Genomic DNA, 13,670 nt, shown 5'->3' on the forward strand with positions numbered 1-13,670 from the left:
TCACTCAAGTCAGTGGAACGACTGCCATCGACCTCAGTGGCCTTTGGATCAGGCCCTTCAAGCCATATTGCAGGATCTAGTCTGCGATGTTCAATGGAGCCTAGAGGAGTTAGATGCTAAACTTCCCCTGACTTTCAATGGGATTGGGGTGTCTTAATCCCTGAGGCCCCTTTGAAAATTCCAGACCTAACCGGTGACTTGATTTCTAGAAGTTCTCAGCACCAGCTGCTCCCCCTGCAGTCCGTGCAAGTTTTGGTGCTCAGCACCCATGTAAACCAGGCCACTGTTATTGAGGTGCCTACTTTTAGACACCCGTATTTCAGAAATCCCTGCTCTAGAGCATTGTCTTTGTGCTCTCAGGCCCTCTTCTTTCCCTTAGTGGGGACTCCACCTGGAATGGGACTCCCAACACACTCCCTGCTCTGCCTGGGCTGGAAGGAGATTGGGGAAAGATTTGTCCTCCCATCCTAGACATTTTCTTTTTTTGCTTCTGTGCCACTCTCAGCTTTGCAACACTTAACTGATTTAGGAGCCTACATCTCATTTTCAAAAATGATTTAGGCACTTGGGAGCCAAAATCCCAGTGACAGTCAATAGGTTTTAAGCTTCTAAGGGCCTAAAGCACTTTGGAAAAAGAGAGGTAGGCTCCTAAATCAGATAGACGTTGCAAGGCTGAGTATAGCAACGTCTTAATGCTTTTAAAAATCCGGGCCTCAGTGAGCAGGCAATGCAGTCTCAGAATGAAGGGTGGAAACTGAGAAGAGAAACAGCATCTGACTTGGACCAAGGTTCTTCATCAGCACATCCAGGGATCTTCACCCCAATATGTCCCACCCAGCACTCAGCAGCAATTCGCCCCGGCTGATTGCAAGGAATTGCATAACAAGGATATTTTTATTTGCCCCAACTCCAGGGATTATGGTAATTGTGGACAGGGAATGCCAGCATCCTAGGGAATGCCAGGCACCACAAAGGCCAGGTGCCATCTCTGGAAAGTGCAGATCCATGATATATAACCAGCAACACGCATTTTAAAAATATATGCCCCAAATAGGTTACATTCATTGATCTCTTCAGAGTATTGACTCCCCACCCCCATCCTGATCAACTACACACTCACTTCAGAAACCTATTCAGCAATTGCTCATGGTGGAGGACTCAGGGATGTTTGATGTGAAATTTATTTTAATAGCAATTATTCAACTCGTGTTTCAGACATATGATGTGGACCTGCACCAGGGGAGTCCATAGGTCTTTTCCGACCCTCATATCTATGATTGTGTAACACACACACACACACGTCTGTACACGCCATAGGCTCTGGAGAGTTACAGTTTACTCTAGTGGTTCCCAACATTGCATCAATACAGCCCATACAGCCAAGAAAATAACATTAGGTGAGGTGTGCAGATTTATCCAACCACTGCAGGCGCCAGCAGATGAAGTTAGGCCATAGGGGAAAGCGATTGTAGTCAACTCTTGCACGTGCAACATAAACGAGCAGATGGAGGAAATTACCAAGCCAGGAAATGAGATTTTCCCATCTCTGTTTGGTTTAGCAGACAGCCCCAGGCCGGCAGTCCCTGTTCCATGTGAGGCCGTTCAGGTTCTTGTCAAATCCTTCATCTTCTCACACTGGCACAATCGAGTTTCTCCGCAGTCTCCAGGTTTGAAATTCCCACCTTGGATATAGGCACAAGCGCCATGCCGATACTGCTGGTAATCGGCTTCTGGGATTTCAAGCCTGCAGTGGAAAAAAGCACCATTTACATTGCATCTTAATAACCCCTCAGCCCCCTGCCTCAGGTCACAGTGCTTGGACTCTGTGTTCGTCCTGGGGACAGTAAGCGATGCTGAACCAACGTGTTACCCAATGTGTCTGAGGAGACTCTGTGACCACAGGATCACTAAGACCTCCTGGCCCTTGTGTTCTTTACTCCCCCTCCCATTGTGATATATCATGGTCAGCGTTGTCTCCAGTTTGGTGGTGGGAGAGTGAAATACACACACACACACACCCCCGCCACATTCAGTCACAGCAGTGGAAATGGTGTCCGTGTGATCAATTCATATGTCACATGGGTCTGCAATTTTTCAGGCACCTTAGATCAAATCACCTGCCCTCTCCCTGCTAACCCAGCTCAGTGGGACACTGAAAACCCTGGAGCAGTATGGAACAGCTGACTTTGCTTTTGTGACTCAGTCTGCTAGAGAAATGTTAACAGACATTTACACTGACATGCGTAGGTAGAGAAAAGTTATTTTAATACACTTAGGAGTTTTTTACAGTTCTGCCTGAACCCTGTAGTGTTCGACTCATGGCGTAACGAAGTCACCAGGCTCTCTCGGTAGAGGGATACAAATAGGACTCCTAGTACACTTTTTTATTTTTTTTACAATAACTCATTTTTGCTGCAATATGTGGCCTGTACAGAAACCTGGCAGGGTTGCGTTACCCGGGACTGACACCAGCGAGTTCAGCTGTTTGTCTCTCAGTGGGTGCTGGATAACCAGCTCCTCCTCCTCCTTTGCCATCCCCAGCCAACAAGCCCACATTGGACCCCAGTGTGTCTGGCTGCAGCCCATGGCAGGGGGAAGGAGCAAATGTCTTTCTCCTCCACAGCCTTCTTGGCCTTCTGGGCTGAATTTGTGTCACTAGGGGCCCAGCACCACCTACTATCAGGCTTGCAAATTGAGGGCACTTTGGGGTGTTTCAGGATAAAAGGCATCACAAAGGAGTTAGAATTGCTCAGAGAACGGCACTGTGGGAGCTGGGGAGAACAGGAAGTTCCCAGGGGCCTGAACCCCAGTTGAGGCCAGTGCTGTGGGTTAGTATCTCTTCTTCTCTGTGTCTCCACTTGAAGGAACCCACCTAACGCAGGCTGTCGGAGGCTCACAGTGGAGAATCAAACACAGGACTTAGTTCCACGCTTTGGTCCATATTCAAGGATATGCTAGTGACACAGACTTACAGGCCAGAGGAGAGAGCTGTGCTGTCCACCCAGACCCACTTCCTGGAGCTGGAATCATACGATAATCCAATCCAGAAAGAGAAATAATATTGAAAGCCTTGACGCAGATCAAAATAAAGAAATGATTCGTGTTGTATGAAATTCTGCAGAAGAATAAAATAATGTGTTAAGACCTCAAATTCAATCATGTGGGTATTAGTGGAAGTGGCTGGACAGGGTAGAAGATCAGGAACTCCCAGCACACGGTATCACCATCGGTGGTCTTAGAGGTATCACTACAGCTCAGGCTGAGTTCCCACTTCTTTTACAGTAACTGGCTGTTTCAGTGACTGATAACTTTCTCAAACCAAATCCTTTTGGGCTGAAAGTGTCCAGCCTGTGTGTCAGGCCAAAGCTGAATTTTATAGCAAAGTTACAGTAAAAACTATTTAGCCATTTTTGGGTTATGGAAGGGTGCTAAAAAACATCCGACATTTCCCCCAAATGTACCAGTCAGGAGCTGGTGCACACATTGAACTCAGAGGTGCCTGTACTGGTTTTGTGCAGACGTGGCTCATTTCATAGATCTCAAAGGGATCTAAGGAAAAGCCTGCTTGAAAGAACTTCGGTTGGTTTGAGTTACAAATGTTCTAACTTTTCTCAAATATTCCCAGTCCCCTTAGATTTAGCTAAATCCCTTTCACTGGTTTAACTGCTGAGAGTGTACAAAATGGTTAATTGAAACTTTCATTGATATCTGCTCAGTACCTGAGTGGGTTTGAATACAGGGGGCTGTGAAGGACTTTAGCTTCTTTCAGTCTCTTTTAGAGGTGCCAGTTCCTTCAGGATTCATGACGCTTCATGGGGGAAGTTTTCAAAACCCACCAGATGACTGAGTCACCCAATTCCATTCATTTCAGTGGCAGCTGGGTGGCTGAATTCTCTACTGGGCTCTGAATATTGCAGCCAGATTTCCATTCTTAGTTCTGCCACACGGTTCCCCTGCAGCCTTGGGGAAGTGATTTAGGAGAGACATTGCAACCATTGGTGCCCCTTCGCCAACCAGCAATGAAAGCTGGCCCCAAGCAGAGCTCCTAAAATGGCAGGTGGGCGAAATGAGGAGATGAAAGACGGTGTGGTTATTGCCATTGGTGGTTTGGAGTTGTTCACCACAAACAGAGTTCTTTGGCAGAAAAAGAAATGTTCTGGCCATTTTCATGGTCACAATATGGCGTTACCCACAGGGCTGTCAATACATTTACAAGAACTGATTCTGTTATCTTCAGAGTCTGCTTGTTTGGGGGAATCTCCCTGGCACTTAAAATCAAGCTGCATCTGAAGATGACAGGGCCCTTTGTGCCATGCAGGGCATTGCTGCAGAGTCACAGCACCCTGCATGTAGCATGGGGATGGATTACGTGTCGGGCACGGTCCATCCCACACATTCAGCAGTGGAGTCGCTGCCGATTAACACAAGTTTTGCCCCAATATTTTAAAAGAAACTCAGATTCACCTTCTCTTCCTTGCTCTCAGTTTTAAGCAGCCGGGCAGATTGAGATGAGCAGTAGGACTGACACTGGTCCCATGTTCTGTCTGCAGCAGCAAAGAGGTACAAGCTGTCACTGGACTGTATCCACCGTACCGGACATTTGTCCCCTTGAACGAACAAACACTGCTGATCAGTTCACCAGGATCCTGCCTCGCTCTGGTGTGATGAGGTGTGCTGGGGACATTGCTGTCAATCCCTGGGATTGTACTCCAGCCTTAGACCTCAGCCCCCATGGCTACTGTTGTCATGGACCATACAGTCCGGCAATCCCATCATCCCATGGGGCTGGGCCCTTTCCCTCCAGGAGCTGCAGCTGCCAGGCGGGGAAGAGCTGGCTGCCTGAAGGGACTGGCTTCCCCAGCAGCATGATGGGGTGACTGGAGAACCAACCCCCACCATCTTGGTAGAGGCCTGACTGCCCTCCTGAGCCCCAGTCAAGTTGTGGAGATGGGAGCTTGTCACGAGCAGGGAGAGGGGCACCAGGAGGAGCACATTGGCTCAATTTAGCTGAATCCCAGTTGCTAAGAGGAGAAGGGAGGAGCCAACTGTGGAGCTCGATGTGAGAAATGACCCACAAGCTTCAGCCTGAGTGTACAGCCCTCAGCTGGGCTGCGTCGGGCCACGGGAGGGGAGTTTATTCACTGACTACGTTCCTTCCTCTCTCAAGGGACAGGGGAAAAGCTGAGATGTTTGGGCTGAGAAGCGAGGTTGGGAGGGCTCTCCATCCCCACCCCACGGCTGGCCAGTGAGATCTCCTGCAAGCACCTACGGGGGAACTCCCATCCTAAGCCCAAGCATTTTGAGACAGAAGGAATCTCCTGTACGGATCTGGGTCTGGCTGGTTGGGACAGCGACTCCTCCTCCTCCATTTACCTCTGTTGCTTGGCAGCTCCTGCGGAGTCCCTTGGTGGTTTGTGCTTCGGCTTTGGCACAACTTCCGCTGTTGGGTGAGATTTTCACCTGCTGGGTGAGGATTTCCTGCTGGCCACGCCATTGAGTGTCTTAAATGTCAGAACAACACAACAGTGTCACTTACCAAGGCTAGGGCAGAATTTACAGAGCAGTCGTTCTCCGAATCATGGTGATACATGATACAGCATGGCACCTAACCATCGTATTACCAGTGCATTGTGGGTATCTATCCTACAGCTCAGATCTTCTAACTGGCTCAAAACTGAAAAACAGACACTCCCTAAATAACTGGGTTCTTTGACTAAAAAAAGTGTTTCGGATACATGGTTAGAAAACATCTAGATCTTAAAGTTTTAAGAGAATTGATAATAGCATGTGCTGGCTCTAGAGAATGAACGACATTGCTGGCAGAAATTGAGGCAGAGCTAAGTAACGATAACAGAGACGGTGCTGTCCGGAAGGTTGCCCGATATTTTCTGACTCTCTGAATTCAGGAGATTGGTTTTGTTGATGTATCAAAAGGAATGGGAATCTCTTATGGCTTATTGTACTAGACTGTTGTTGTTCTGCTCTCTGGCTGGAACTGAGGAGAAACAGGTGACAGATTTAATATCTTGGATGGATTTAGATCGAGCAGAAAGGGTAGTAAGTGGATCAAGTAGTTCTTCTCAGAGAATGGTTGGTGGGGCTCCCTACAGTAATCAGGCAGGCTATAATGGCTCCAACCACACTGCCATGGGACATGGTAATTGCCTTAGCAACCCCTGCCCCCAAGATTGTATGTTAGTGGCCAGATTACAGCCCCACGTAACAGATAGACCCTATGTGGAACCGGGGACAGAAGGAAACATATAATGGTTGCTAGCATTAATTGACACGGGAGCAGAGGCAACTTCAATTAAGTCAGCGTAGAAGTATGCTTTCACTATTCTGGAAGCATGAGACAGAGAGTTCCATTCAGTGATTTCCCTACACCCCCCCCCAGGGGGGGTGTACACCCCCCCTGAATTTTCCCAACACCCCCCCAAGTTTTGTGAGCTAGTTACATACCAATTTAGTGACTGTTTGGAAATCTGAATTTAAACTGAAACATTAATACACACTTTAAAAGCTTATACAGCGTATGGTAAAATATGTCAAGTATCAGAGGGGTAGCCATGTTAATCTGGTTCTGTAGAAGCAGCAAAGAATCCTGTGGCACCTTATAGACTAACAGACGTTTTGCAGCATGAGCTTTCGTGGGTGAATACCCACTTCTTCGGATGAAAGCAGTGGAAATTTCCAGGAGCAGGTATATATATGCAAGCAAGAAGCAAGCTAGAGATAACGAGGTTAGTTCAATATCAGAGAGGATGAGGCCCTGTTCTACCAGTAGAGGTGTGAAAACCAAGGGAGGAGAAACTGGTTCTGTAGTTGGCAAGCCATTCACAGCCTCATCCTCCCTGATTGAACTAACCTTGTTATCTCTAGCTTGCTTCTTGCTTGCATATGTATACCTGCCCCTGGAAATTTCCACTACTTGCATCCGAAGAAGTGGGTATTCACCCACGAAAGCTCATGCTGCAAAACGTCTGTTAGTCTATAAGGTGCCACAGGATTCTTTGCTGATAAAATATGTGTATCTGAAAAAGTATAATATATTTGAAAAGTATGAACATAGACTAGCTTCCTTGCTTCCTTATACAGCTGTTTTTTATGATGTCAGTGCATTCATTTAGTTGATGTTGGCCAACCTAATAGTTTCAAATGATGATTTGTAAGCAAAGTCTAAATGAGTTCTCCCTGACAGCTAGTGATGAGCTGGGGGCTAAGGCTTCAGGGCCAGATTATATTTACATTCACACCTAATCTACCTAGGTATCCAGCAAACAGAGCTGTGTTGTCCAAGTGATAGATTTTGGCTGGGGTTGGGTTACAAACCACTTGAATGTCGGGGAAGGGGGGATGAAATGTTGTTCTTATTGTATGAGTAAAGGGCAGTAGAACTGTACTTAGTCTGTGATGATTTTAAGGCATCAAGAGAGAGGGTGGGGACCTGTCCCTCTCCACTGTTTAAAGACAGAGCTGATTAGGCTCTATAGATAGTCTTTTGTTCTGTTAAGTGACCACTGCAGCTGAAATCACTGACAATCTGCTTAGTCCTGTTGTGGGGACAGTGTTCCTGTGGGTACAGTGTTTTTGTGTAAGAGACAGCCCAGACTGCACTAGCAGCGAGGTTCCCGCACTGACAGCTCAGCTGAAATCACTGAGAGCTGGTGGAACCTCAAGAGACCAACTCGCAGAGGTCACAGTGGTAAGTGACAGCAGAAGGTGACTGTGCAGGGCCATTGGCAACAGAGTGGTAAAGTGAACCATGGCACAACGAACAGCCGTGGCCAGAGCAAACTGTGCCTTTTTGTCCCCCACCTGGAAGGTGTACTCACGTGAAAGCACCTCTGAACTCTGAGTCTCCAATGACCAAGGACAACACCGGTGAGTGGAGTGCGGTGGAGGGAAAAGTGAGGGGCATGTTAAATAAACATTTGTTTGTTGGACTATATTTTAGTCACTTTGCTCCAGAATGCTAGATTTGTGACTGGGAATGGAAACTTATATAAATATGTTTCCCAGTAGGCCAAGATTTTTAAAATGCAGTATTTGCCAAGGTTGTTATCTCACATTGTTGCTATCTTGGGAGGTCATTATGTTGGGGAGTTTCTGTACTAAACATTTTTATTATAATTAATTTTTACATAAGAATGGTCATACTGGGTCAGACCCATGGTCCATATTGCCCAGTACCCTGTCTTACAACAGTGGTCAAGGCCAGGTGCTTCAGAGGGAATGAATAGAACAGGGAATCATCAAGTGATCCATCCCCTGTTGCCCATTCTCAGCTTTTGGCAAACAGGCTAGGGACACTCAGAGCATGGCGTTGCATCCCTCTCATCCTGGCTAATAGCCACAGATGGACCTGTTCTCCAGGAATTTATCTAGTTCTTTTTAAAATCCTGTTATAGTTTTGGTCTTCACAGCATCCCCTGGCAAAGAGTTCCCTGGGTTGACTTTATATTGTGTGAAGAAATACTTCCTTTTGTTTTTTTAAAATCTGCTGCCTATTAATTTCATTGGGTGACTGCTAGTTCTTGTGTTATGTGAAGGATTAAATAAAATTTCCTTATTCACTTTTCACACCAGTCAAGATTTTGTCGACCTCTATCATATCCCCATTAGTCATCTCTTTTCTAAGCTGAAAATTCCCAGTCACTTTAATCTCTCCTCCTGTTTCATACCCCTCATCATTTTAGTTGCCCATCTCTGTACCTTTTCCAATTCCAATATATATATTTTAGGATGCGTGACCAGATCTACACATACTATTCAAGGTGTGCACGTACCATGGATTTATATAGAGGCAATATGATATTTTCTGTCTTATTATCTATCCCTTTCTTAATGATTCCCAACATTGTTTGCTTTTGTGACTGTTGCTGCACATGGAGTGGATGTTTTCAGAGATCTATCCACAATGACTCCAAGATCTCTTCATTGAGTGTTAACAGCTAATTCAGATGCCATCATTTTGTATGTATAGTTGAGATTGCTTTCCAATGTGCATTACTTTGCATTTATCAGCATTGACTTTAATTTGCCATTTTGTTGCCCAGTCACCCAGTTTTGTGAGATCCCTTTGTAGATCTTCGCAGTCTGCCTGGGACTTAACTATCTTGAATAATTTTGTATCATCTGCAAATTTTGCCACCTCACTGTTTACCCATTTTTCCAGATGAATATGTTGAATAGGACTGGTCCCAGTACTGACCCCTCAAGGATACCACTATTTATCTCTCTCCATTCTGAAAACTGATAATTTATTCCTACCCTTTGTTTCCCATCTTTTAACCAGTTACTGATCCATGAGAGGATCTTCCCTCTTACCCCATGATGGCTTACTTTTCAAAAGTCAATTTAAATTAAATACATTTTTTTTAATTTTTTTTTTTTTAGAAATCTAGATCTGTTATGTGTTTTGGTGTAATTTGCATTTTCCTTATGTTAAATTTGGATTATCCTAACAAAACATTGACTTTATTCACTTTCTTCACATCAGTCAAGATTTTATAGACCTTTAGCATATCCCCCCTTAGTTGTCTCTTTTCTAAGGTGAAAATTCCCAGTCATTTTAATTTCTTCTCCTGTTTCATACCCCTAATCATTTTAGTTGCCCATCTCTGTACTTTTTGCATTTCCAGTATGTCTTTTTTGGGATAGGGTAACAAGATCTGCACACAGTATTCAAGATGTACATGTGCCATGGATTTATATAGAGGCAATATGATATTTTCTGTCTTATTATCTATCCCTTTCTTAAAAAAGCAAAGGTTTCAGAGGAGCAGCGGTGTTAGTCTGTATTGCAAAAAGAACATAAGCTTTCATGGGCTACATCCGATGAAGTGGACTGTAGCCCACGAAAGCTTATGCTCAAATAAATTTGTTAGTCTCTAAGGTGCCACAAGTGCTCCTGTTCTTTTTAAAAAGCAAACAGAATGTTGGGAATCACTGACTGCTGCTGCCCACTGAGTGGATGTTTTCAGAGAACTATCCACAATGACTGCAAGATCTTTCTTGAGTGTTAACAGCTAATTCAGACTCCTTCATTTTGTATGTATAGTTGAGATTGTTTTCCAATGTACATTACTTTGCATTTATCAACATTAAATTTCATCTGCCATTTTTGTTGCCCAGTCACCCAGTTTTATGAGATCCCTGTGTAATTCTTCGCAGTCTGCCTGGGACTTACCTATCTTGAATAGTTTTGTATCATCTGCAAATTTTGCCACCTCACTGTTTACCCATTTTTCCAGATCATTTATGAATATGTTGAACAGCACTGGTCCCAGTACCGACCCCTCAGGGATACCACTATTTATCTCTCTCCATTCTGAAAACTGATAATTTATTCCTACCCTTTGTTTCCCATCTTTTAACCAGTTACTGATCCATGAGAGGATCTTCCCTCTTACCCTATGATGGCTTACTTTTCAAAAGTCAATTTAAATTAAATACTTTTTTTTAAAATGTATATTTTTTTTAGAAATCTAGACCTGTTATGTGTTTTGGTGTAACTTGCATTATTCTTATGTTAAATTTGCATAATCCTAACAAAACATTTACTTTATTCATATCTCTTTTACATATCTCATTGGTCCTGACACCCCCCCTGTAAATTCGAACACCCCCCCTAATTTCAATTCCTGGGGAAACCACTTCCATTTGAATCAATGGGGCTTCTCATGTGAGTAAGGACTGCAGGATCAGGTCCTATTTACGTAGCATGTTATGTTTACAGATGAGCAATTTGAGATATGGCCCAAAATATGCAGCACGTCAGTGGCATAGCTAAGGATAAAGCCATCGGTTTCTGACTGAAGCCCCTAGTGATTTTTCCGGCCAGTACTTACGCTTGGCACCAAGGATTCTCGCTGTTATCAGCAAAAGCAGGCACAATGAAAGGACGCCAAGCACAACTGCCATTGGCAACCAGGAGGACGAGGGAGTGGAAGACTCTAACAGAGAGAGAGAGAGAGAGTGACAAGAACACAAAACAGATGAACAGAGAGAGGCCTGAGAATGAAAATCACACTGGAGTTTATTTGTACAGCACCAAACTCTAAATGATCACCCAGTTAGAAAAAACATGTTCAAACTTAACTTCCGTTGACTGGAAGCTCGATGGGGCTGATCCTCAGCTGGTGAAAGTGGAGTGCAACCTGCTACGCCATTTACTGCATTGGAGCGCTGCCTATTTGCATGAGCTTGGGTCATAGCTATATTTCTCCATAGTCCTGTATTAGTTACATAGAGTACCTTCGCTTCCAGCATTCTCAGGCTTTTGTCTCTGATGTTCAGAAGAGGATTGAAATTTCGGGTCCTCCTGCTCACTCATTTCTGGTTGGGCGTATTAGTCTCGCCTCCAGTGGTTGGTTGAGAGTTGATGAAATGCAGGCGGTTCTATAAAATAGTTCATAAAGGCAGGTGCAGAAGCTTTTGGTGAAAGTATTTCAACAATACAATGATTCGTAGTATCTGGGTAGACTGAGATGAACAAAAATCATGGAATAGACCTACGAGCATAAAAAATGGCCACACTGGGTGAGACCAATGGTCCACCTAGCCCAGTATCCTGTCTTCTGACAGTGGCCAGTGCCAGATGCTTCAGAGGAAATGAGCATAACAGGGCAATTATTGACATCCCTGCTGTCCAGCCCCAGCTTCTGGCATTCAGAGGTTAGGGACATCCAGAGATAGGGATGCAAACCTGACCATCTTGGCTAATAGCCACTGATGGACATATCCTTCATGAACTTCTCTAATACTTCTTTGAACCCAGTTATTTTTTGGCCTTCACAACATCCCTGGCAACAGGTTCCACAGTATGACTGTGTGTTGTGTGAAGAAATACTTCCTCCTGTTTGCTTTAAACCTGCTGCCCATTAATTTCATCGGGTGACCTTTGGATCTTGTGTTATGTGAAAAGGTAAATAACACTTCCTTAGTCACTTTCCCCACATCATTCATGATTTTATAGACCTCCAGCATATCCCCCCTTAGTTATCTCTTCTCTGAACAGTCCCACAGTCTTCTCAGTTTTTCCTCAGATGAAAGCTGTTCCATACCCATGATCATCTTTGTTGCCCTTTTCTGCACCTTTTCCTATTCGAATATGCCTTTTTCGAGATGGGGCGACCAGAACTGCATGCAGTATTCAAGCAGTGGGCGCACTATGGATTTATATAGATATCTATTATAACATCTGCCATGTTATCGATCCCTTTCCTATTGGTTCCTAACATTTTTTGACTGCTGCTGCACACTAAGCAGATGGTTTCAGAGAACTGTCTATGATGACACCAAGAGCTCTTTCTTGAGTGGTAACAACTAAATTAGACCCCATCACTTTGTATGTATAGTGAGGTCATTAATCAGAAATATTTTCTGAATAGCACAGAATATCAGGGTTGGAAGGGACCTCAGGAGGTCATCTAGTCCAACCCCCTGCTCAAAGCAGGACTAAACTCCAGACAGATTTTTGCCCCAGATCCCTAAATGGCCCCCTCAAGGATTGGACTCACAACCCTGGGTTTAGTAGGCAAATGCAAAAACCACTGAGCTATGCCTCCCCCTCCTGAAATACAATAGGTAAGTCCCACCTGCAGCAAACACCCATTATCAAACTACAATCCATCACAGCACCTGGGAGGGATACCTGAGCATGTGTCCGAGAGTCTGTGAGCCGAGGCCGGTGTTCTGGAATAGAGCTCTGAGTGGAGTATCAGCCTTTCTGCAGTTTTTGAATCCCGATGGGCGTGGCAGGGGGTGGAGCAAGGCTCTGATCCTCCTCCCACATCTGCTTTACACAGGAGTAACTCCCTTGGCTTACTCCTGATTTACCCTGGTGTAAGTGAGGTCAGAATCAGGGTCTAGCAATGTGTGTCTTCCAGTCGGACTGTCTGGACCACAGAGGCCCAGCAGAGAGAGGAAGGATGATTTGCTTGTTACTGTTCCAGCAGAAACCACACAGGAAGAGCTCTCTCGCTGCTAATTTGAGATGTAAAACTCCTACACACGACGTTTACCTTGATGATCTAAAGAAAGCAACACCGAGGAGGAGGCCTGAGGGGATAAATTCACAGACCAGTGGAGCATCTTCAAACGCTTGTTGAATAGATACTCAGCTGTCAATAAGGCTTGTTGGAAAAATACAGGCCAACAGTTGCAAAGCAGGGTGGCTAAAGACGGGCTCCTGGGGCCTGCTCCAAACCTCACTCAAGTCAGTGGAACGACTGCCATCGACCTCAGTGGCCTTTGGATCAGGCCCTTCAAGCCATATTGCAGGATCTAGTCTGCGATGTTCAATGGAGCCTAGAGGAATTAGATGCTAAACTTCCCCTGACTTTCAATGGGATTGGGGTGTCTTAATCCCTGAGGCCCCTTTGAAAATTCCAGACCTAACTGGTGGCCTGGTTTGTAGAAGGTCTCAGCACCAGCTGCTCCCCCTGCAGTCTGTGCAAGTTTTGGTGCTCAGAACCCATGTAAACCAGGCCACTGTTATTGAGGTGCCTACTTTTAGACACCCGTATTTCAGAAATCCCTGCTCTAGAGCATTGTCTTTGTGCTGTCAGGCCCTCTTCTTTCCCTTAGGGGGGACTCCACCAGGAATGGGACTCCCAACACACTCCCTGCTCTGCCTGGGCTGAAAGGAGATTGGGGAACGTTTT

General features: G+C 45.1%; 1 protein-coding gene across 1 annotated transcript; it reads right to left on the reverse strand.

Annotated features, from left to right (window-relative positions):
• Positions 1-1,346: 1,346 nt before the first annotated feature.
• Positions 1,347-10,964, reverse strand: LOC123366031 (C-type lectin domain family 1 member A-like). The gene is made up of 5 exons (XM_045009116.1): positions 10,854-10,964; positions 5,374-5,501; positions 4,465-4,607; positions 2,973-3,115; positions 1,347-1,744 (listed from the first exon to the last, which is right to left on the reverse strand). Exons 2-5 carry the CDS (start codon positions 5,492-5,494, stop codon positions 1,603-1,605), a joined length of 549 nt encoding a protein of 182 aa, XP_044865051.1. The 5' UTR covers positions 5,495-5,501; positions 10,854-10,964; the 3' UTR covers positions 1,347-1,602.
• Between the last annotated feature and the right edge of the window lie 2,706 nt (positions 10,965-13,670).

The sequence above is a fragment of the Mauremys mutica genome, chromosome 3 (assembly GCF_020497125.1).
Source record: "Mauremys mutica isolate MM-2020 ecotype Southern chromosome 3, ASM2049712v1, whole genome shotgun sequence".
Classification (NCBI taxonomy): Eukaryota; Metazoa; Chordata; order Testudines; family Geoemydidae; genus Mauremys; species Mauremys mutica.

Coding starts and splice junctions, on each gene's coding strand:
- LOC123366031 (XM_045009116.1), bottom strand. CDS start 5,494: ATGGCGTGGCCAGCAGGAAATCCTCACCCAGCAGGTGAAAATCTCACC. Junction 3,116..4,464: donor CTGAGAGCAAGGAAGAGAAG/GTGAATCTGAGT, acceptor ATTCTTCTGCAG/AATTTCATACAACACGAATC. Junction 1,745..2,972: donor ACAGCTCTCTCCTCTGGCCT/GTAAGTCTGTGT, acceptor TTTCCACTGCAG/GCTTGAAATCCCAGAAGCCG.